Source organism: Euprymna scolopes, chromosome 10 (genome assembly GCF_053919585.1).
Source record: "Euprymna scolopes isolate OS-2025 chromosome 10, ASM5391958v1, whole genome shotgun sequence".
Lineage (NCBI taxonomy): Eukaryota > Metazoa > Mollusca > Cephalopoda > Sepiida > Sepiolidae > Euprymna > Euprymna scolopes.
The window spans coordinates 21,855,948-21,876,595 of record NC_136491.1 but is presented as its reverse complement, the minus strand read 5'-3'; the positions used below and the strand labels follow the sequence as shown (position 1 = coordinate 21,876,595).

Genomic DNA, 20,648 nt, shown 5'->3' with positions numbered 1-20,648 from the left:
GGCGAAACCATTACGGCGGTGAAGTACTATATGGATGAAATGCATCAGAAACTTCGACAACAACACCCAGCATTAGTCAACAGAAAATGCCCAATTCTCCTCCACGATAATGTCTGACCACACATTGATAAACCGACCCTAAGAACAAATTGGGCTACAAAACTCTACCTCATCAACCATACTCTCCAGACCTCTCACCTACCGACTATAACTTTTTCAGGCATCTTAACAACTTTATATATGCGTGTGTGTGTGTGTGTGTGTGTGTGTATTTTAATGAAGTAAAAAACTCACCACCATGTTGTACTCCTTACGAACGTCATAATCCAAATTGGCTTGAGAAGAAACATAAATCTTCCCAGTTTTCGGTTCAACACGAAAATCATCAAAATTTCCTGAGAGAATGGAATATTCCAGCTGCGCATTGACACCTTGATCACTATCTGTCGCATTCACAGTCAAAACATACGTTCCTGAAAAAAAAAGGATGAATTCAAAGCAAGTTAAACATCTTAAATTGTGTATATGAATAATTGTAATATAGTGCATATGAGCGTGTCAGAAAATATCAGCAGCAGGAAAGGATGGATGGCTTATGAAGAGATTAGCAGCAGCAGCAGTAACCGAAAAAAGCGCCTATGCAAATTAGGAAGAGTGTGCAAGAAGAAACGGGGGGGGGGAAGGAGTAAAAATGCACCACGTCGTTAGGCGAAGTAAAAGTGTGTATCGAAGAAAATGGACGTGTAGAGTCGAGGACGAGAATGGGCCGGCTATGACCGGCATGTGGTCGGAGGAAGGAGAAACATTGACCATGCTAGATGGACATGAGGCAGCCAGAAACTTTTTAAGTGGTATTGAGACAGGAGAGTAAGAGTAAAAACACTTTTGTTAAAAAAAAGAGAAAATACCAACCCGGATTATTTATTTATTTCTTATCTTTGATTGTTTGTAACTACAACGTTACATAATGTATAATTTTTACGGCTGTATCTCTGGTTTTTACTAAATGTCTTTTTTATTATTCTTTTTTTCAATTATTCAAACAAGGCATATTGTCAATTGGCTATAAGGGACTACTATTTGAGAACGTGTCTAACAGGAAACTGTAAGCAGTTGAGAAGTGAGATCACTGAAGTTAAGCAACGTTGAACCTGGTCAATACTAAATGGGTGACCATTTGGTACTTCCAGTTGCTGTATGTGTTCTCCGCTTATCTCGGCATTGTTTCCAGTCATTCTGGACTTCTATCTTGCCATTGGACCTAAACAGTGCCGATTCAGGAGAGGTGTGGCTGGGGATTGCGCAACACTTGCCTCGCAGTTATATGCGCAGCTACCCCTACAGGGGGTATCCTTTGTCTTTCGAGACTGAAAAGACGTCTCGATCTCTACATATCCGACGTTGCCCTGGAGTCATTTTATTTTCGTTTTTGTTTTTCTCATCTTTTTTTCTTTATACTATAACAACCGATCAAGCGATAACCTAAAGTGCTAGTCGTTTACGAAAGGGAAAATAATTCAAAAATCAAATAAAAAAGATTTGGAAATTTTAATTTCAAAATTTGCGGTGCGTTTGGTAAGTTTAATAAAGGTTTCAGTGTCACCTTCAGACACACGCACTCCAAACGAATGAAAGAAAAATACTCATTATTTAGCCAAGATAAAACCCATTTGATCCTAAATAGATGACTCAAATAAAACGTAATAGTTTAGTAATTAAAACTACTAATATAAATGCAGATTACTTTGACAATAGTGACCTATTTTATCCCCAGTGTGACTGGATACTTTAATCCCCTTTACAGGTGGGGGCAATATTTTAAATATGATTAACTCATCTGATATATATATATATATATATATATATATATATATATATATATATATATATATATATATATATACTAGCATAGGTGCCCGGCGTTTGGAGGTGTATGCTGAGCAAAAACAAAACAAAAAACTGTCAATCTTTTTTAATTTGACCCCTATTAGGCCCCCTTAACATTCATTGTTTTTGGCTCAAATCAAGTTATTAAGTAAGATCCATGTCCAAGGAACCTATATCTAAAATTTCAAGTGTTTAGACCCCAAATATTCGGAGAAGTTTGGTAGAGTTCTAAAAGGTCCAATCGTTGAACTTTGACCCCTTAACATCCAAATTTCTGGCCGAAAACCAATCACATAGATTCAGTACCCTATATATCAAATTTTGAGTCTGTAGACTAAAAATTGACAGAGTTATTGCGTAGGAAAATGTACACAGACAGACAAACACACAGACACACAGACAGACACACGGACACGTTCACCTTTATAGATATACTAGCATGGGTGCCCGGCGTTGCCCGGATGTTTGGAGGTGTATGCTGAGCAAAAAAAGGGGTCAATTTTTTAAACGTTAATGTAATTTTACAACTATGAAACGCAGTTAATATTCTTATTGGAAAAAAAGATATATCAACACACACCAATAATACAATAATCTGTAACACACTAAACAAACTAAAAATTCCTATCGTACAAACCACATCACTAACCATAAGACATATATTAAAAACTACGAAACATCTCCATAACAAACCAGTTTCCAATGGAGGTATATACACTATTCCTTGCCATAATTGCCATCATAAATACGTTGGTGAAACTCAGCGTAAATTGGAAAAAAGGCTCAATGAACATAAAAGAGATATAAAAAATAGCAATTCTCTAAGTGCATTATTCTCTCATTCATTGCAACATAACCACACCTTTGACTTTAAGCAAGCAAAAGTAGTTAAATTTATTTCGAATAAACCGCGCCGGAGACTTCTTAAATCTGCGCTTATCGCATTTTCAAGCACTATTAAACAACGTGGAGGTTTCTATAACATAGCGCCATTAATAAGTAAACTTTTATTAAAAGAACATTATTTAACTGTAGACACAGGTTAACTTTCTCACACCATTCAAACACCCCCTGTAATAATTAACACATAATCTCAATCAATAAATTACATAATAAACACTCATTTCATTTCTGTTACAAACCTATATTTGAATTATTTGAATTATATTTGATATATCTTTTTTTCCAATACGAATATTAACTGCGTTTCATAGTTTTAAAATTACATTAACGACTATATGACGTCACTAAAATTTCCTTCTCTTTAACAGCGCCAGCCCTCACCCCTCCTTTTTGAATTTCCAACGTCTTTTTCCGTTTCTCTGAAATAGAACTGCGTCACACTGTGGACGTGAAACATTTTCAAATATTTTGTACTGGTATTTTTTGTTTCTTAATCTCATTCGTCCAGAGGAAGTCTCGAAATAAAGACGAAACGTTGATGAACACATAATAGGGTTTGTTCCTTTTTATTTTCTCTATTTTGTCGGAATACTATTTCCATTATTTTCATTATATATATATATATATATATATATATATATATATATATATATATATATATATATATATATATATATATGCACATAAAGTTATGAACATTACATAGGGCCTGAGCAAAGCCGGACTGAACTGCTAGTATATTTATAAAAGTGAAATTGTCTCTGTGTGTGCCTGTTTGTCTGTGTGTGTACATTTCCCTACCAAACTACTCTGTCGATTTTTAGTCTACAGACTCAAGATTTGACATAAGAAGTATTGAGATTTGGGAAAATCTTTTTAATCGGTTTTCGGCCAGAAATTTAACTGTCAATGGCTCAAAGTTCAACGATTTGCTATTTGAGAACTCTATCAATCTCCTCCGCCAATTTCTGGTCTAAACATTTAAAATTTTAGATGTAGATTACTTGGGCATAGCCCAAACCTTTTAATTTGATTGCAGTCTAAAACAATAGATGTTAAGGGGTCAAAATTGGGGTCAAAGTTAAAAAGAATTTGACCTCTGCGATCTCTAACAAATTACTCAGCCAATTTCTGGTCTAAACATTTGAAATTTTACATAAAGTGTATTCAGACATAGGACATGCTTTTTAATCGTTTTTTGGTCGAAGATTTGGCTACTAAAGAGTCAAAGTTCAAAAGATTTGACCGTTGTGGTCTCTAGCAAACTATTTAGCCAATTTTGGGTCTAAACATTTGAAATTTTACATAATGGATATTCAGACATGCAGCAAGCTTTTTAATCAGTTTTTGGGCGAGAATTTGGCTGGTAAGAGGTGAAAGTTTAAAGAGTTGACCTTTGCAAGCACTACCAAACTCCTCTCCAATTTTGGGTCTAAACATTTGAAATTTTAGATATAGGTTACCTGGATATGAGTCCAACTTTATAATATATATATATACATATATACATATGCGAGTAAAGTTATGAACATTACATAGGGCCCGAGCAAAGCTGGGCTGAACTGCTAGTGTATCTTTAAAAGTGAAATTATCTCTGTGTGTGTGTGTGTGTGTGTGTGTGTGTGTGTACATTTCCCTACCAAACTACTCTGTCTAGATGTAGGTTACCTGGGCATGAATCAAACTTTTATATATATATATATATAGTCATCCACATACAGTACTGTTTCGCTGTTTCACAGCTCATCAGTGCGGCTAGACAGGCAACTACCTCAAGCCAGGATTGAAACCCGACCGTTTATACGGCAGTCAAGGCTTCTAACCATTACGCTATTGGCGGCTGCTTTAACGAGTAGTGAGTTTAACGATGTTTTGATATCGTCCGAAATACCTCCGCTCGATTTGTTTACACAAAGAGCGTCGCTTATATGCTAATGGTAATTCGTGTTTCACTTCTCCATATGCTCAACTCAAGGTGAGGAGCACTATAGTCATCCACATATATATATATATATATATATATATATATATATATATATATATATATATATATATATATATATACACAAATGCACATAAAGTTATGAATAGTGCACAGGGCCTGAGCAAAGCCGGGCTGAACTGCTAGTATATAAAAAAAATCACAACTCTTATCAAGTAAGATAACTTAAAAAAAAAGAAGTGTCTGAGGGGAGATAACTTTTGTATTTAGAACAAATTTTTAAAAATCATTCATTGCCTAAAATAGAGCCCAAGTAATGAGTCTCTAAATTGAACCAAACCGAAGCTATCCCTACAAGTGTGACTTTCACCTTTTCAGTGATCTTGACCTTTGACCTTGATGTCGCCAAATAAAATCGGTTCTAAGTTAGATCAAGACTGATATTTTGAGTAACTTCCGGGACGATTGGTCAATCAATGTGTTCACTAGGCTGTAACTAAACAAATATAATGCTAAACGAACTTGACCGAAAACATAATCTCGTTGGCAAAGATAAAAATGTGGAAAGAAGTTCTTGAAAATAATTAAATAACTTACCTCTTGGTGTAAGTTCTTTCAGTGATTTCTCATATATAGTTTGAAGGAATTCAGGAGCGTTATTGTTACTGTCCTGTGGAATAAAGATTTTGTCAGAATCACTTTGAGTCACTTAAACGAAGTACACTTAGACGAGAAGGAAAACAAATACTATATTTATTCATACCAGTCATCAGGCAGCTATTCTACTACGCATATACATAAACTGCTTCTAGAAATTATATGCAAAAGGGGTATTGTCAAATATTTTATATAAAATTCATATATATGTGTTATCAAATGAAATAATTTGTACTGTTATGTATAGCGACTAAGCATGAAAGCAATTAAGTCTAAATTTAAAATTTTCAAAAATAGTTTGTACTTTTTCAGTGATTATAGAAATTTGCAGTCTCAAGAGATTATTTGCTAGAACTAGAATTTAGTATTATGGCGCATAAAAAAAGAACCAAAGAAGTATATAATGGAAGAAATTAGCAAAGGAAAGCCTTCGCTTCAAATTTTTAAGGTTTTAAAAAGTGATTATCGAACAATCCAGAAAATAGATCAAATGGTATTTAAACAAAGAAAAAAGTCTCTGGCTGAATCCAGGAATTTAACAAAGGGGCATCTATCACATATCGTAGGAGAATTTTTAAAAACAATCTACAAAATCTGTTAAGTGCATTTAAATTTATAGCTCCTATATAAAGAAAAAATAAAATAAATTGATCCATTTTAATAACAATTAAAATAAGATTGCAGCAGGCAAAAAGCATGAAAACTTATTTCAGTAAAGTGCTTTTTACAGATGAATCAAGGGTCACATTTCAGAGATCGGTTATCCGCCTCTCAGTCTCCTGTATGTCATGAGTAAGTTGCTGGGATTTTGTGATAAATAGAGAAGTCGTCAACCACCCCAGCAAACATAACATACTCAGTGACATGCGATATGTTTTTTTTTTCTGCTAGATCTACTGCTGATGTGCTAACTGTAATATCAAACAGTATTAGTGAATCTCTCGATGGGGGCTTCGTTTCTAAAGCAATAACTCTTGAAATATCAAAGGCTTTTTGTAGGGTATGGCATAAAGGTCTACTTCACAAGATTGTTAGCAATGGATTAGCTGGAAATGTTCTCTCAATTATTAAACCCTTTCCCTCTGATAGTCTTTTAAGGGTAATCGTCGATAGGCAGAAATTAGAAGCTCATAGTATCAATGCTGGTGTCCCTCACGGTTCTATCCTGGGCCCAACTCTCTGCTTGATCAATGATCCCCCAAATCACATTCTTAGATCATTCGTAGACATTTATGCAGATGACACCACAATCTATGGCAATAGTTCAAACCCGTGTATGTGCAGTCAGCACCAATCCTATTCAGGGTTTAACCGGCTTTCTCTGAAGGAGGAAGTTTCATGACAGTATGAAATTCACAAGTGGTCCCCAGTCGCATGTATATCCCCATTAGGGGAGATGACGACGTTAGGTTTTTGCAACTTATTGCAGGGAGGTGTCGACGTCCTCCTACATACAGCGCCTGGACTTCCCAAATTGGTCACCCATTTTAGTAATGACAAGGCTCAACGTTGCTTAACTTCGGTGATCTGACGGAAACGGTATGTCAACGTGATTATGCCGTATATAATTTTCTTTTTTTTTTTTTACATGGAGTTCACCACTTATCAAGGCCCAATGGCCACTCAGGGATAAGGGTTATAATCTATAATAATATAATAATATAATATATACGGTAATAATTCAAAGGCCGGTAATGACTAAGATCTTTCTGATTCTCTCTCTTCTGATCTTGAATACATAGTGCAATGGGGGAAAGATGGCTGGTTAATTTTAATGCATCTTAATCAAGCTTCTCTCTTTTCATCATAATCGCCCTGACTGCCATCTGGCTCCAATTGAAATGAATGGTTCTCATCTTGGAGAAGCTCCATGTCTTGAAAAACTTCTGGGATTGACCTTCACACCTGATCTGTAATGAAACACGTGCATCAAATCGCCATATAGTAAGATCTCGTTGCAAAGCAAGAATACTTCAGGAATATTGTCGTCCTTCACGGCGATCTTGTTTTTGATGTCGTAGGTAAAGTCATCTTTATCTGCTTCTCTTTTAATTTCAGGTAGGGAGACCAATAGCTCTAATTGTGTTGCCTATTATTGTTTTTTTTTTCGCAGTTAGTACGAAGATCAGCAATTATGAAATCTTCAAAAGGTTCCCTTTCCATAGTTATTAGTCTAAATAGGCTATCAACATGGCTCATTTATTTTGATTACAAATACTCCAGTGTAAAATTATTATTCAGTAACATTGTACCCCATCTCAACAGTCTATTGGCAGTATATGTCGGTAAGCCTTTTTTTGGATACGAAGATCATAAACAACGGCTTATGATCCGTTTACCATGTAAAATTTCTGCCATGTAAATATGAAATTTCGTTACGGCGAATATGATACATGGTGCCTCTTTTTCGATCTGCGAGTACTGTTTCTCAGCTGGTAGTAGCGATCTGGATGCATGGGTGATTGTTTTTTTGGTACTGTCGGGCATTATATGAAGTGTACAAGCTCCAACACCATATGAGTTTGCGTTGCTTGCTATTATTTTTAGCTTTGGATCATAATGTGTAAGAAAAAGATCCGATGTTAAAGTATCCTTTGTTGGAAAAATGGTGGGATCATTCTTTCATTCCAGTATCTGCATAACAGCTATGTATGTCCTAAAATGGAGTCCTTTTATCCTATCCTGCCTTAACAGAGTTCAAAACCAGCTTCGAAACCTAGTAGATGATGTTCTTTCCTCTTCCCACAGAAGAGACGTTGCAAGCTTGTCTCTGTTCTATCGTTATTTTCATGCCAAACTTTCACAAAAAACAGTCGACTAACTACAACCACTATCAACAATTTTTCCCACTCTATATCTGTGCCTAAATCTAAATGCAGATTCCATGAACAAAATTTCTTTCCTGGTTCTAAATAATTAAATTATACCCAATTTCCACACAACGTTTTTACTACACTGTTGTCCTGATCATTACTGTACACTCATTAACCCTTATCCTCGAGTAGCCTCTTGGCTTTGATAAGTGGTGACTCCCTTGTAAAAGGAAAAGGGTGCAAATAAACTACTGACAGTCAAATTAGTCTGTTTTGTTAACTTAGTAATTTTTTATTCCAACTACAAACAATAGTTTTGTCTATACATATATAAGTTGATAATATTGAAGAGAATCTAAGCAACATCAATTAAATATTAAAAATGCAACTCTTTACGCCAATCCATAATTTGCATATAATCTTTAGACACAGTTGAGTGTGAATTGTTTGGGGTTGATTCATGTAAAAAAGGAGATAATGAGATTCAAGATGAGAACAGTAGTCTGAATAATACAATGCAAATTATTAATCCTTATCTCAAAAATTTTGGAGGACAATATTTTTACAGTTCTGAATTCAAGTCCTGCGATCGAAGGTCTCATGACAAAAAAACTACATATATGAGACTTCATGCAAAAAATAGTACTAAAGGTATACAAAGGTGAAAAACTATACTAAAACTATATGAAGGTGAGACCGGTTGCCCCCTAAGCCTTGACACAGGGGGAGGTCGAAAAGTCAGGACTAGATGATCACATATGAAAAGAAAAATGAACACACTTCCCTTTATGGAACGAGATCAAAATAATTGACAGGTATGCAAGATGGAGAGTTAGACGACTTAAAGAAGCCGCACATATGCTAAAAAATAAAATTTACTAAGCAGACCAAGCATAGAAATCAGCAGTATATGGGAACTTCTAATTATAAAGAACAACCAAAATTGTACGACCTCTCCTTAAAATTTCAACGGTAAAAAGGGAGCTAACCCCGTCAAACGTTTTTAAAGTTACCTCCCTTTGTCAACCAAAAATTTTTTTCACATATACGAAACCACATCGAAAAAAAAACAAAAACAAAAGCAACTCCAAGAATACAAAACCATCTACAGAGCCAGTAACTCGAAAACGTGGATTCCATGAACAAAGCTCCTTTCTTAGAGCTGCACGCCTGTGGAACTCTGTTCCGTCTGCCTGCTTCCCACCTGACTAGAACTTGGATGTCTTCAAGTCCAACGTTAACAAATTCCTAATGAACCGCTCCCTTAAGTAAACACTTCATCAAATCTCCACACTAACGTACTGTACTTGCAATAACCCTTATCCCTGAGTGGCTTCCGGGCCTTGATAAGTGGTGACCACCGTGTAAAAAAAACAAACTTTTCTCCTTTTTTTTACAAGATGGCAACCAATATGCCTGACGAAGGTCGAAGGTTACACTGCTCGAAACGTTGCACAAATAACACTCGAGGTGAGAACAATAGTCCGACCAAAACAAGTAATACACATAATATTTTTGTTTAACCAATCATAGCCTTTGTACATCGTTTGTCTTTGTTTCTTTGTTGCTGACAAATGTTAAACCTAAAATCCAATTGCCGTACTTACCAAAATATTGATGTTAACTGGAACAATAGAAGATCTCGGTGGATTACCATTATCTGTGGCTTTTACTCTAAGAAGAATCCTGCAAATGAAACAGAAATACAATCAGTGAAATGTAAATAAAAATAGAATACCTATTTATTATCAAGTTTTGAAATGACGGTGGTCAAGTGGTTAAAGACACGAACTGACCACCTGGATGTTCCAAGTTCGAATCCATTTCATTCCATAAAAATCACTTTCACTTAGGATGTTAGCAAACTTTATGTGATCCCTGCCATAAATATCTGAAATCTTTCTAGAAAGAATTCTGAATAGAAAAATTATCGGGGAAACCAATGCCAACAATAGAATCTTCAGATTAATATGATGGTGATGATGGTGATTATCAAGGTCGGCATGTGTATATGTTGGTTATGCCTGTCCTCCGTGGATATTTTCCTAGTATAGTAATAAAATGCACTTACATTAATAGAACTAATTTATTGATGTGAAAAAGGTTATATTCTTTATATATGACGTTTCGATATTCTTTATGTACGCGTTTTCTTCAGATATGGAAAAAATCAAGATAAACTAGTGAAGCATGCATGTGCATTCGTGAAACAGTTGGCAAACAGATAAAAATCTGATGAGCTTCATGTACCAATTTTTTAATTTTGACCCCTTAGCAACCCCTTTTTCCAAATAAAAATCGATTACAAAGTTTTAACATGCCTGAATACCCTATATATCAAATTTCAAGACTGTAGATCAAAAATTCATTGAGTATATAGGTTGAGAAGATTGCACAGTGAACGAGGCATAAAAAAAAGACTAAGTTCAACATCAACCCCCATTAAGCCCCAAAAGTTCCCAGGGGATGTCAAATCCTGGTGAAAATGAACAAACGATGCGGTTTTAGGCTTTAGCATAGTTCGGAAGGATAAAAGATTTCACTTGACTATTTCCTGGTGCTAACAGATCAGGCTGGCTGAAGATACTAACTTTCTGACTTTAAATGCACCAAACATTGATGTTATTTTTCCCCTTTTGCAAACTCAATCATGTTCTGCAAAGTCAATAACAAAAACAACTAAACACATCACCATGAATTATTTTTTGACAATATAAAGAATTTAAGCATAAAAACCTGCTTTAAAATTCGTTTGTAATTTTGTCAGTGTCGTTCCATGAAGAGATATACTTAAATAAAATATCTGTAGAAATGTGAGGAGTGTACTCATTTTTGTGATACACTGTATATATATATATATATATATATATATATATATATATATATAATCACCATTTGTGATTTTTTTCCAAGGAATTCTGCCTTTTGGATCATTTTGGACCATTTGGAACTTACCTGTTGGATTGGAAATTTTTAATTCGACCGTGTTTGGATTTTACCATTCTTGGATTTTTTTACCCTTCACCAGACTATCCATTCATGTGAAATCTTTTTATCATTTTTCTTTTATCTCCTACTCCCCTTACCTCACCCTTTTTTTTAACCAAGTAAGATCTCTGACTTACTTGTAGTTTCATTAAATACTTTTACATGCAAAATCCGAGAGTATTTCTTCGAAACTCCGCGGATTAAGGACTATCCACTTATCTTGTGCTTCCTTTTTAAAATTAAATATGTTTTAACTCTTTTTCAAGATGTCTTTTAACATGTTTTATTAATCATTTGTTCATATTAGAAGCTCTATTTCCTTTTCGGTTTTATTGAGCTTTTACATCTGGTTGAGATTACTTTACTTGTAAATATTAACTCTTTAATATTTATAATATATTTTAAGTTTACCATTTTGATTACCTTGGTAAACTTATTGTAATTTTTATATATATATATATATATATATATATATATATATATATATATATAATGGGTTAAGAAATTTCAACGAAAGAAAGATGTATATTTAAATAAGGGGGTAGTCACCAACAATGTATATTTTTAACATTATTTTATTATTCCATGTCTTGGTTTTTCATTGAGAATTATGTTTGATCATTGTAATAATGTTTTTAAATCATTGAAATCGTTTTTAACGCGTTTCAGACGTTCTGTGAAGATAAAATGCAAATATAACAATAATAATTCACAAAAAATACGAAAATAATTGAAATTAGTTACGTTAAACACAGTATCATCGCCATCTGCTCATCTGCGTAACAAGAAAAAAATGACAGAATTGTATGAACCATGTAAGTTTCTCAAAATGGTGTGTGTTTTTTTTTTACTACGCTTTTTAAGGTAAGCATCTGATGAATAATTGACTAAAAATACAGAAAAACATAATTTTACAAACTTGTTTGTCGCGAACGGAACGATATTGTAATGGTTACTTTTGAAAAGCAATAAATTACCAACTGAGAAAACTTGATATTTCTGATTTGGAGGACAATTATACTATACGATATATATATATATATATATATATATATATATATATATATATATATATATATAGAGAGAGAGAGAGAGAGAGAGAGAGAGAGAGGGGGAATCTCAAAAATGTATTGTACTGTTCTGTGACGTTTACAAATTCCTTGGTGTGTGTTATCAGCGTAGTCTGAAGAATAATGTTTACAAACATGATTCTCCAACTAAATAAAGAAATAAAGATACGGGTCCGGAACTGGGAGCATGCGTCGGCAGGAGCTTGGCGAATACTCAGTGGATGGCCGCGATTAGGATGGCTTTGATGTTGTGGGGGGGGTTATGTTGCTAATGTTCTTAATGTATGACCAAACAAAGTAGTCTAGCAGGTTCAGGTCAGGGGAGGGCGGGAGGGGGGCTAGTGAAAGAAGGGTACAACACCGTAACACTCCTTCTGAAGTCAAACCTGGATCTCTTTGGACTTTTGGGCCGGCGCTGAGTCCTGTTGCCACACTCAGGGTCTGCTAGCAGCTACTTGATTGCACCAGGGGATCACCACACTCTTCAGCACATCTAGGTACATTTCGGTGTTGACTTTGAAGCCGAGTTTGAAGATGTGAGGTGGCATGATGTGGCCCTTACTTGTAACCACACCAAAGACCACAACCATGGCCGGAAACTTTGTTTTCATCACTCTGAGCACCTCCCTATTATTTGTGGCAATTTGGCAATGCATTTTGAGGGCGCTGGCAATGGTTCTGTTATCATAACTTGGATCGGTAGAGAGCATGAGTTATACAGCGGTGCATCTCCGATCTCACTTGTTGAACATTGTGTCACTTTCAGACATGGAGGGCGTAAGTGCTTTGAGTTCATCTAAACACATTCCATTAAAATACTTAGCCTATCGCTCCTGGGATTTGTACACAACTGGCAAACTAGTAGATGGTCTGCAGCAAAAAAAAAAAAAAAGAAAAAGAAAACTGGTTTTCATCAAACGGAAATGGAATCATGTCGTCTTTTCTGGGGCAACAGTTTTATTGTTCCACCCTGTATGTTGTATTTTGTTGTATATTTAAGTATATTATTGTATCACGCACTTAATTTTTATTCGTTTTTTTTTTTGGTGGTTTGTGTTTTATTTCATATATGAAATATAAATACTCATGAATGTTACTATGTGGACTAGGGATTATGCTATCAATTTTATAACTCCACAATTCATAAAACTGCCCTTGGCTAGCAGTGACGTTCAGAAAACTTTTTTAGGGCAGGTGCTAAAGTGAAAAAACGGCAAAAATTTAGTAATGATGGCACACAGGTCTATAATATATTCCTCTTAACAGGTCACTTTTAAAACAGGAGTAAAAATGGCAGGTGCTTTTGCAACCCTAGCACCACCACCCCCTTTGCACGTCCCTGTTGCCTAGCATAGACAAGTTGTCCAACTATTAAATAAATATGTACTCACGTTCCCGAATTCCCTTTTGCATCTTCTGTTTTTATTGGTCTTTTTAAAGAAAGAACACCGGTATCTGGGTTGATTTCAAAAGCATTATCGATTGTATTCCCACTTTCAATAGAATACTGGATTTTTGTGCCAGTATCTTTATCCGTTGCCTGAAAAATAAAAGAAATTCGTTTACCATAAAGGTATCGATGACGTAGGTAAACGATTCACACATGCGCATTCGTAAAACAGTTGACAAACAGATAAAAATCCGACGACCTCCCACGTACGAATTTTTCAATTTTGAACCTTTAACAGCTCTTTTTTCCGGATGAAAACCGATTAAAATGTTTTCCACATGTCTAAATATCCTATATACCAAATTTCAAGTCTGCATATCAAACATTGTGAAAATAACACTCAAGATGAGAACAGTAGTCCGAATAATTTTAATAATACAAATTATTAATTAATATCTCAAAAATTCAAAAACATTAATGAATGATTTTTGTGCCAGTATCTTTATCCGTTGCTTGAAAAATAAAAGTCGTTTACCATAAAGGTATCGATAGCATTTCAAATGATATCTAATGTTATTCTCGGCCTTTGAACTGGATGCAAACTGTAGTATCTGTTGTATAAGTTGTGAACTCAATACAATCGCAAGATGAAGCATGGGCAAGAATTTTGTGAGCTGTTAGCTCTGATAGCGTCCTAAACTGTCCCTCTCTCCCTCCAGGATAAGTCGTATAGCAGCAAGATCAGGGGTGTCATGCTATGATTTGGATTCCAGTTCATGTTTAGTCACCATCTTCCGATCTGACTCTTTACATAAACAACCGGAAGATGCCGATGACTTCATTGTCCAGGAACCAACACATTGTAGCCTCAGTCACAAAGCAGACAAAGAATAGGAAAGAACTTCAACTCGCTTGTTTTCTTGTACAACAACATTAATTCTCTCATTACTACTGTGATATCCCTCATGTGATCATGCTCTCAAACATCATCCAGGCCTTATGTGATCTCGAACGTTCTTCCCGTCTCTAACTTGATCTCTTTTTTAAAGTCTTTATTATTCCCTTCTGGTGATGTTATTTTGCATGCATTTGTATACACACGTCCGCACCATGTTACAGCAAGTCGGTTTTATTATGGGTCACAAGTTGTACCAGTAACATATTTTTTTTTCACATAAAAAACTGAACTTGTGTCTGACTGTGATAACAAGCCTACAAATAGGGCAACTGTATTATAAATCTTTGTTTTCTGTATGAAGATGTATTTAAGAAGAAATCACCAAACCTTTTATTTATGGTTTTGGATTCAGAGCGAAGTGCAGTATTAACATTTTTTACATTGCGATGCCTCCGTTCAGTCTGTTGCGGACCAGGATATAAATATCCTAACTCGCTACAAAAGAAAATAATGAAACGAATGGAATGAAGGAAACAAAAACTCAATTGCTGGCTAAAATAAATATGTCGTTTATTTTCTGTCAAAATTAAATGGTTTAGGTGTAACACGTGTTCATTCAGGTATTGACGACTACATGCGTGGAAAAGAAAGAAATGAAGTCGAGGACGAGAAATGGCCGTCCCGCATGTAGAAAGGGAAATAGAAAGGGAGTGTTGGCCTCAGCAAAACCGTACATTCATGATAGCAGTCGTCCACATGGATAAGTCTTCAAGCCAAGAGCTATGGACGCCGAACTTGCCTGGTTGACGAACCCAGGCAAAAAGAGAAGAAAGAGGCAAGTTGAATGGTGTTGTTGACTTTTATATCAGGGTGAGTGTTCTGACTGCGCGTGTCTGGAATTCATTTCAGGGAAGTGACGTTTCTCATGTGTGCATACATGTGCGCGTATGTGTGCGTACATGTGTGTATGTTAGCGTGTGTGTGTGTATGCACGTGAATATGAGTGTATATACGTGAATGTGAATATATGTACCTGTCTTTGCATATGTGCATGCGTACATGTGGGTGTGTGTATGAGGATGTGTATATGTATGCGTGTGTGTGCGTATGTGCGTGTGTACATGTGAGGGTGTATATGTGAGGAAAAACATGTTCAAACAAGTCTCAAAAGACAATGAATACTACAATAAGGGTAGGGGTGCATGTAATTATAACGCAAGGGTTGCGCAATCCCTAACCACACCTTTCCTGAATCGGCACTGTTTGAGTTCAGCAGTAAGGAGAAATGCTAAACATTTGGAAACAATGCCAAGATAAGCAGAGAGCACATACAGCACCTGGAATCTCAAAACGATCACCCAGGTTCAGCATTAACTTTAATGCCAGATTGCATACTAACATGAGCATTCTTTGACAGTTTTATGAACCTTACTACTTCCGTGCTGGCTTATGACAAATTGAGAGCAGGTGTTTTGTTTTGTGACACCATCATTAAAAATTGCTCAACAGGCTCCCTCTATCTGATTTATTTTTTAACAGCCCCCCCTCTTCCTAAATGTATGACCATTACCATAGCTGAGGAATTCTGTATGGTAACTCTTCATGTCATGTATGCCACACGCCTGATTCAAGGTTTCCAAAACAGCTCCTTTACAGTGAACTGTCCAAAAGAAAAAGACACGCAGGAGGACAGCGGAAACGGTTCAAGGATTGTGTGGGTGCGTAGACGAATTTGGCAGCAGTCCAGCTGTGATTCTTACCATGCTCATATATATTTGTAAAACTTGGGCCGAATATGCTGGACATGTGAAGAAACTGAACCATTTCCATATGACATGCCTCTGTAGATTGTTAAAAATCAAGTGGCAAGACAAGATACCAGACACAGAGGTTGCAGACTGGTCAAACGTTCCATCAGTACACTTCATGTTATAGCCAGTGTTGAGGGTATATATATATATGCTGCATGCCTAGTCCGAGGCTCACAAAAATATCCTTTACGGTTAACTGTCCAAAGGAAAAAGGCTAAGAAGAGGACAGCGGAAACGGTTCAAGGACAATCTGAAAGTCTTCCCCAAACAGTTTGGTTTGTATTCTAACTCATGGGAAAAACTACCCCAAGACAGATGTTTCTGGCATGCTGCAACTCACAAAGGAGCTACAATTGCTGAATCCACACGCAATGAAGAATGCAAGAGAAAACGTGACATTAGAAAAGGCAGAGCAATCAAAATCTCTGATACAGAATTATCGTACCGGTGTCCAACATGCAGGAAATACTTCATCGCTCGAATCTGTCGAACAAGCTATCTTCGAATCCACAGAACAATTGCATGATTATGGTCATCTTTGCAAGCAATAAACGAACATCGTCATCACCCTCCAGCATATCAAGTGCTATACATTGCTCAAGAGTAACCTGAAAGTGTGCAAGACAGCGGCGTTCAACTTTCTGATTTATTCTGATTTATTTACTCACTAGCAGGCCGCCCGGCGTTGCCCATTCGTAAAATATGCAGAAATATTATACTTTAATTCATACAGAAACTGTGACATGTGCATGCGAGTATTATGTTTTTTCTAAACGGTTCACTTCTTGTAAGTAAAAAAAAAAGAAAGTACTTGAGTTGAGATCAAAACCAAAACCTAAAGATAGTGTGTCAAGTACGATAACCATTAGGCCAGCTTCTCACGTTTTGAAAAAGTGTTTTCAAACCTTCTGAAACAGTTGACGAACAGATAAAAATCCGATAACCTGCACATAGCAGTTTTTTTTAATTTTGACCCCTTAGCAGCATTTTTTTCGGATGTAAAATGATTAAAAAGTTTTCCATATGTCTGAATACCCTATATACAAAATTTCAAGTCTGTAGATTAAAAATTCGTTGAGTATATAGGTTGAGACGTGTCTTCACACACACACACACACATACACACATACACACACACTCACACACACACACATTCTCACTTTTATAGATATACTAGCAGGCCGCCCAGTGTTAGCTGGTCGTAAAATATGCATAAATATTATATTTTAAATAATACAGAAACTGAGCCAAGTGCATGCGAATATTATGTATTTTTTTTAAACAGGTCACTTCTTGTAAGTAAAAAAATAAAAATACCCGAACTGAAATCAAAACCAAAATCTAGAGACAGTGAGTCAAGTACGATTAAACATTAGGCCAGCTTTACACAATCTATAAAAACTGTTTTAAAACCTACTTATTCTTAACGTAAGTAATCTGTCAGGTTAACGATTCACACATGCACATTCATGAAACAGTTGACAAACAGATAAAACTCTGACGACCTCCCACGTACCAATTTGTCAATTTTTGATCCTTTAGCAGCCCCTTCTTTCCGAATGAAAACCGATTAAAATGTTTTCCACATGTGCGAATACCCTATATACCAAATTTCAAGTCTGTGTATCAAACGTTGTGAAAAGAATACTCAAGATGAGAACAGTAGTCCGAATAATTTTAATAATACAAATTAATAGTTATCTCAAAAATTCAAAAACATTAATGAATGTGTCTATTTTGTGTGTGTAAGCCACTGGACGTTCAAACAAGCAGCGGTTTTCAGAGTATTAACAGAGACTCCTGATAACATTAATGTATATGCTTTTTTGGTTGTTTTTATTATTTGAATTCAGTGTAAATTCAAAAAAATCAACTTAACACTTAATCTCTATGTAATACAAGGGACGTTTCAAAAGTAATGCCTCCTATTTTTTCGCCAGAATGAATTAGAGATTGCAAATTCATTTGGTATGATGACTGAACTCAGACATTCATGACCTGAAACTTTTATTTGCCTGTTGCAGATATTGACAGTATGAGAGTCTAAGAATACAATCCCTGTCACGAATGTGTGTCAGAAGCAGAGATGCGTTATTGACTTTCTGGTTAAGGTGGATTGAGAATGTTGATAACTATGTATAAAAATAAATTCTGGAGCACAAAAGGTCGCTCGTTTTAATAGTGCCACTTCAGTCTTCATAGCTCTTCAACTTTTTGAGTTAAAAAAGAGGAGGATTTACTTCTGGAACAACTCTCTTGTGACGAAACATGCTCTGGACACCCATCGTTCCTCGCAGGTAAAACTGGATTGAGAATGGTGATGCATGGTGAAAAAATAAATTCTGGCGCACAAAACCACCATCTCTGCTACTAATGGCCAAAAACACATTACCTGAAAGTACGCCCTTTAAACTCCTTGGCCTAACGTTCACAGGAAACATGAGTTGGAACAATTACATTGAAAGCATTGCCAGGACCGCTTCGAAGAAGGTAGGCTCTCTCTACCATGCTAGAAAACTACTAACACCCAAAAGTATCCTGTACCTCTATAAGGCCACCATTCGCCCATGTATGAAGTACTGTTATCACATTTGGACTGGTGCATCTGCTACTAGTCTCTCGCTCCTGGACAAGGTTCAAAAGAGAGTTGCCAACCTGATAGGTCCTGAACTGTTATCTAGGTTTCAGCCTCTGTCCCATTGATGAAATGTTGCATCCCTCTGCCTGTTCTACAAGTACTTTAATGATGAATGCTCTGACGAACTGCAAGTATCTGTGCCCCCTTGATGTAAATACTCCTGACAAACCTGACAAGCAGCTAAATCCCACCCCTACACAGTAGAGATCCCTAGGTTTGAGGGAGTCTTCTATTCCAATAGATTTTTCCCCAGAATTGATAGACTTTGGAACTCCCTTCTGGGATTCTGCTTTCTCAACTGTACTGACATGCAGAGGTTCAAGTGTAATGTGAACAGACATCATGCTGCTCATCTTCCTTCATAATATTCCTGTAACTTATGTCCCCGATAGTAGCCCCTTACTTCAAAGTGGCACTGTGCCTTGTTTGGGATGAACATTGAATAAACAAACAAACAAAAAAAAAGGTCGCTCGTTTTAATGGTACCAGTTCCATCTTAGTAACTCTTCAAAAAATATATAGGAGTCTTTACTTTTGGAATGACCAAAATGTAAATTAATAAGGTACATACATGTTTTTATCTTCATTCATTCACTTGGTTTGCATATTTTGCTGCTGAACTAATCATTCTGATATTAATAACTGTAACATGGCAAGTGCTCGCCTGAGCTCCAGTCTATGCTCCTCCCTGGTCTGACTTTCATGAAAAATACATGTCTAGCTGAAACCACTAGCAACAATCCCCCCCCCACGCTTTATCTGCGCCTGGCTGTGGTAAAAAGCCTGGAAATAGAGCAACTGTATCTAAAGTAAGTAAATTGTAAGTTAAACGTTTTGGTTTCGATTCTTGGTAGTGGAACATGAGTCATTTTTTTTTTTAAACTTTAAAAATCATTAATATATATTGGGTCCAATATAATCTTCTTCTCTATATAAATAAAATGAACTCATTTTTTCCCGTGGGATTTTGACCTTAATAGGATTAAAAATCAAGATATTTCATGCAAATACATTATGCACAAACGGCAGAACAATATCTGAGGTTTGTTATAGGCTTATTAGTTCTCAAATTCCTCGATAATCTTAGATTTCTATACTTTTTCTGCTGAGAAGTCACGGCCAAAATCGGTTAAGATCAATGGAAGTGGTAAAATATTTTCTCTCTTAAAAATTCCTCCTCCCCCTGCCACCACTTAACACCGTTTGAAGATCGTTCACAAGGAACAGTTGAGAAGAGAACACCGGTTTGGCTTCGTAGTTCTATCATGTGAAGTGATTTAAAATCACTAAACTAAGCTGCAGTGCGTGCTCTGTGGCGTAGTGGTTAGGGTGCTGGACAATTCACATTATATTTTCACGTTCGCGCCGACCTACCATAGTGGTTTCTTTTTTTTTTTTTTTTTCCTAAACAACTGGAATGGACTTTTCTTGGTGGCCGAACTGTTAACGTTGCAGATGTTTTTTTTTTTTTTTTTTTTTTTCACACTTTATTTTCCTACTTTTACTCATGACTCCGGGTTTGATCCTTCCTACTTACCTACCATAACATTTTTTAAAACTCCCCCCCCCGTCCCGGAAACAAACACTCAGGCAACGCCGGGTACCCCCGCTAGTCTATAATATAAATCTCACCTGTCTGTTTAACTCTATG

At 36.1% G+C, this 20,648-nt stretch overlaps 1 protein-coding gene across 1 annotated transcript in view; it reads right to left on the bottom strand.

Annotated features, from left to right (window-relative positions):
- Positions 1-20,648, bottom strand: part of LOC145285859 (cadherin-87A-like) — a 212,310-nt gene that overhangs the window by 119,221 nt on the left and 72,441 nt on the right. The window contains exons 17-20 of the mRNA XM_080134300.1: positions 13,652-13,800; positions 9,810-9,888; positions 5,330-5,402; positions 295-473 (exon numbers count right to left, since the gene is read on the bottom strand). Of these exons, the coding sequence (XP_079990426.1) occupies positions 295-473; positions 5,330-5,402; positions 9,810-9,888; positions 13,652-13,800 (480 nt within the window). The remainder of the gene's footprint in view (positions 1-294; positions 474-5,329; positions 5,403-9,809; positions 9,889-13,651; positions 13,801-20,648) is intronic.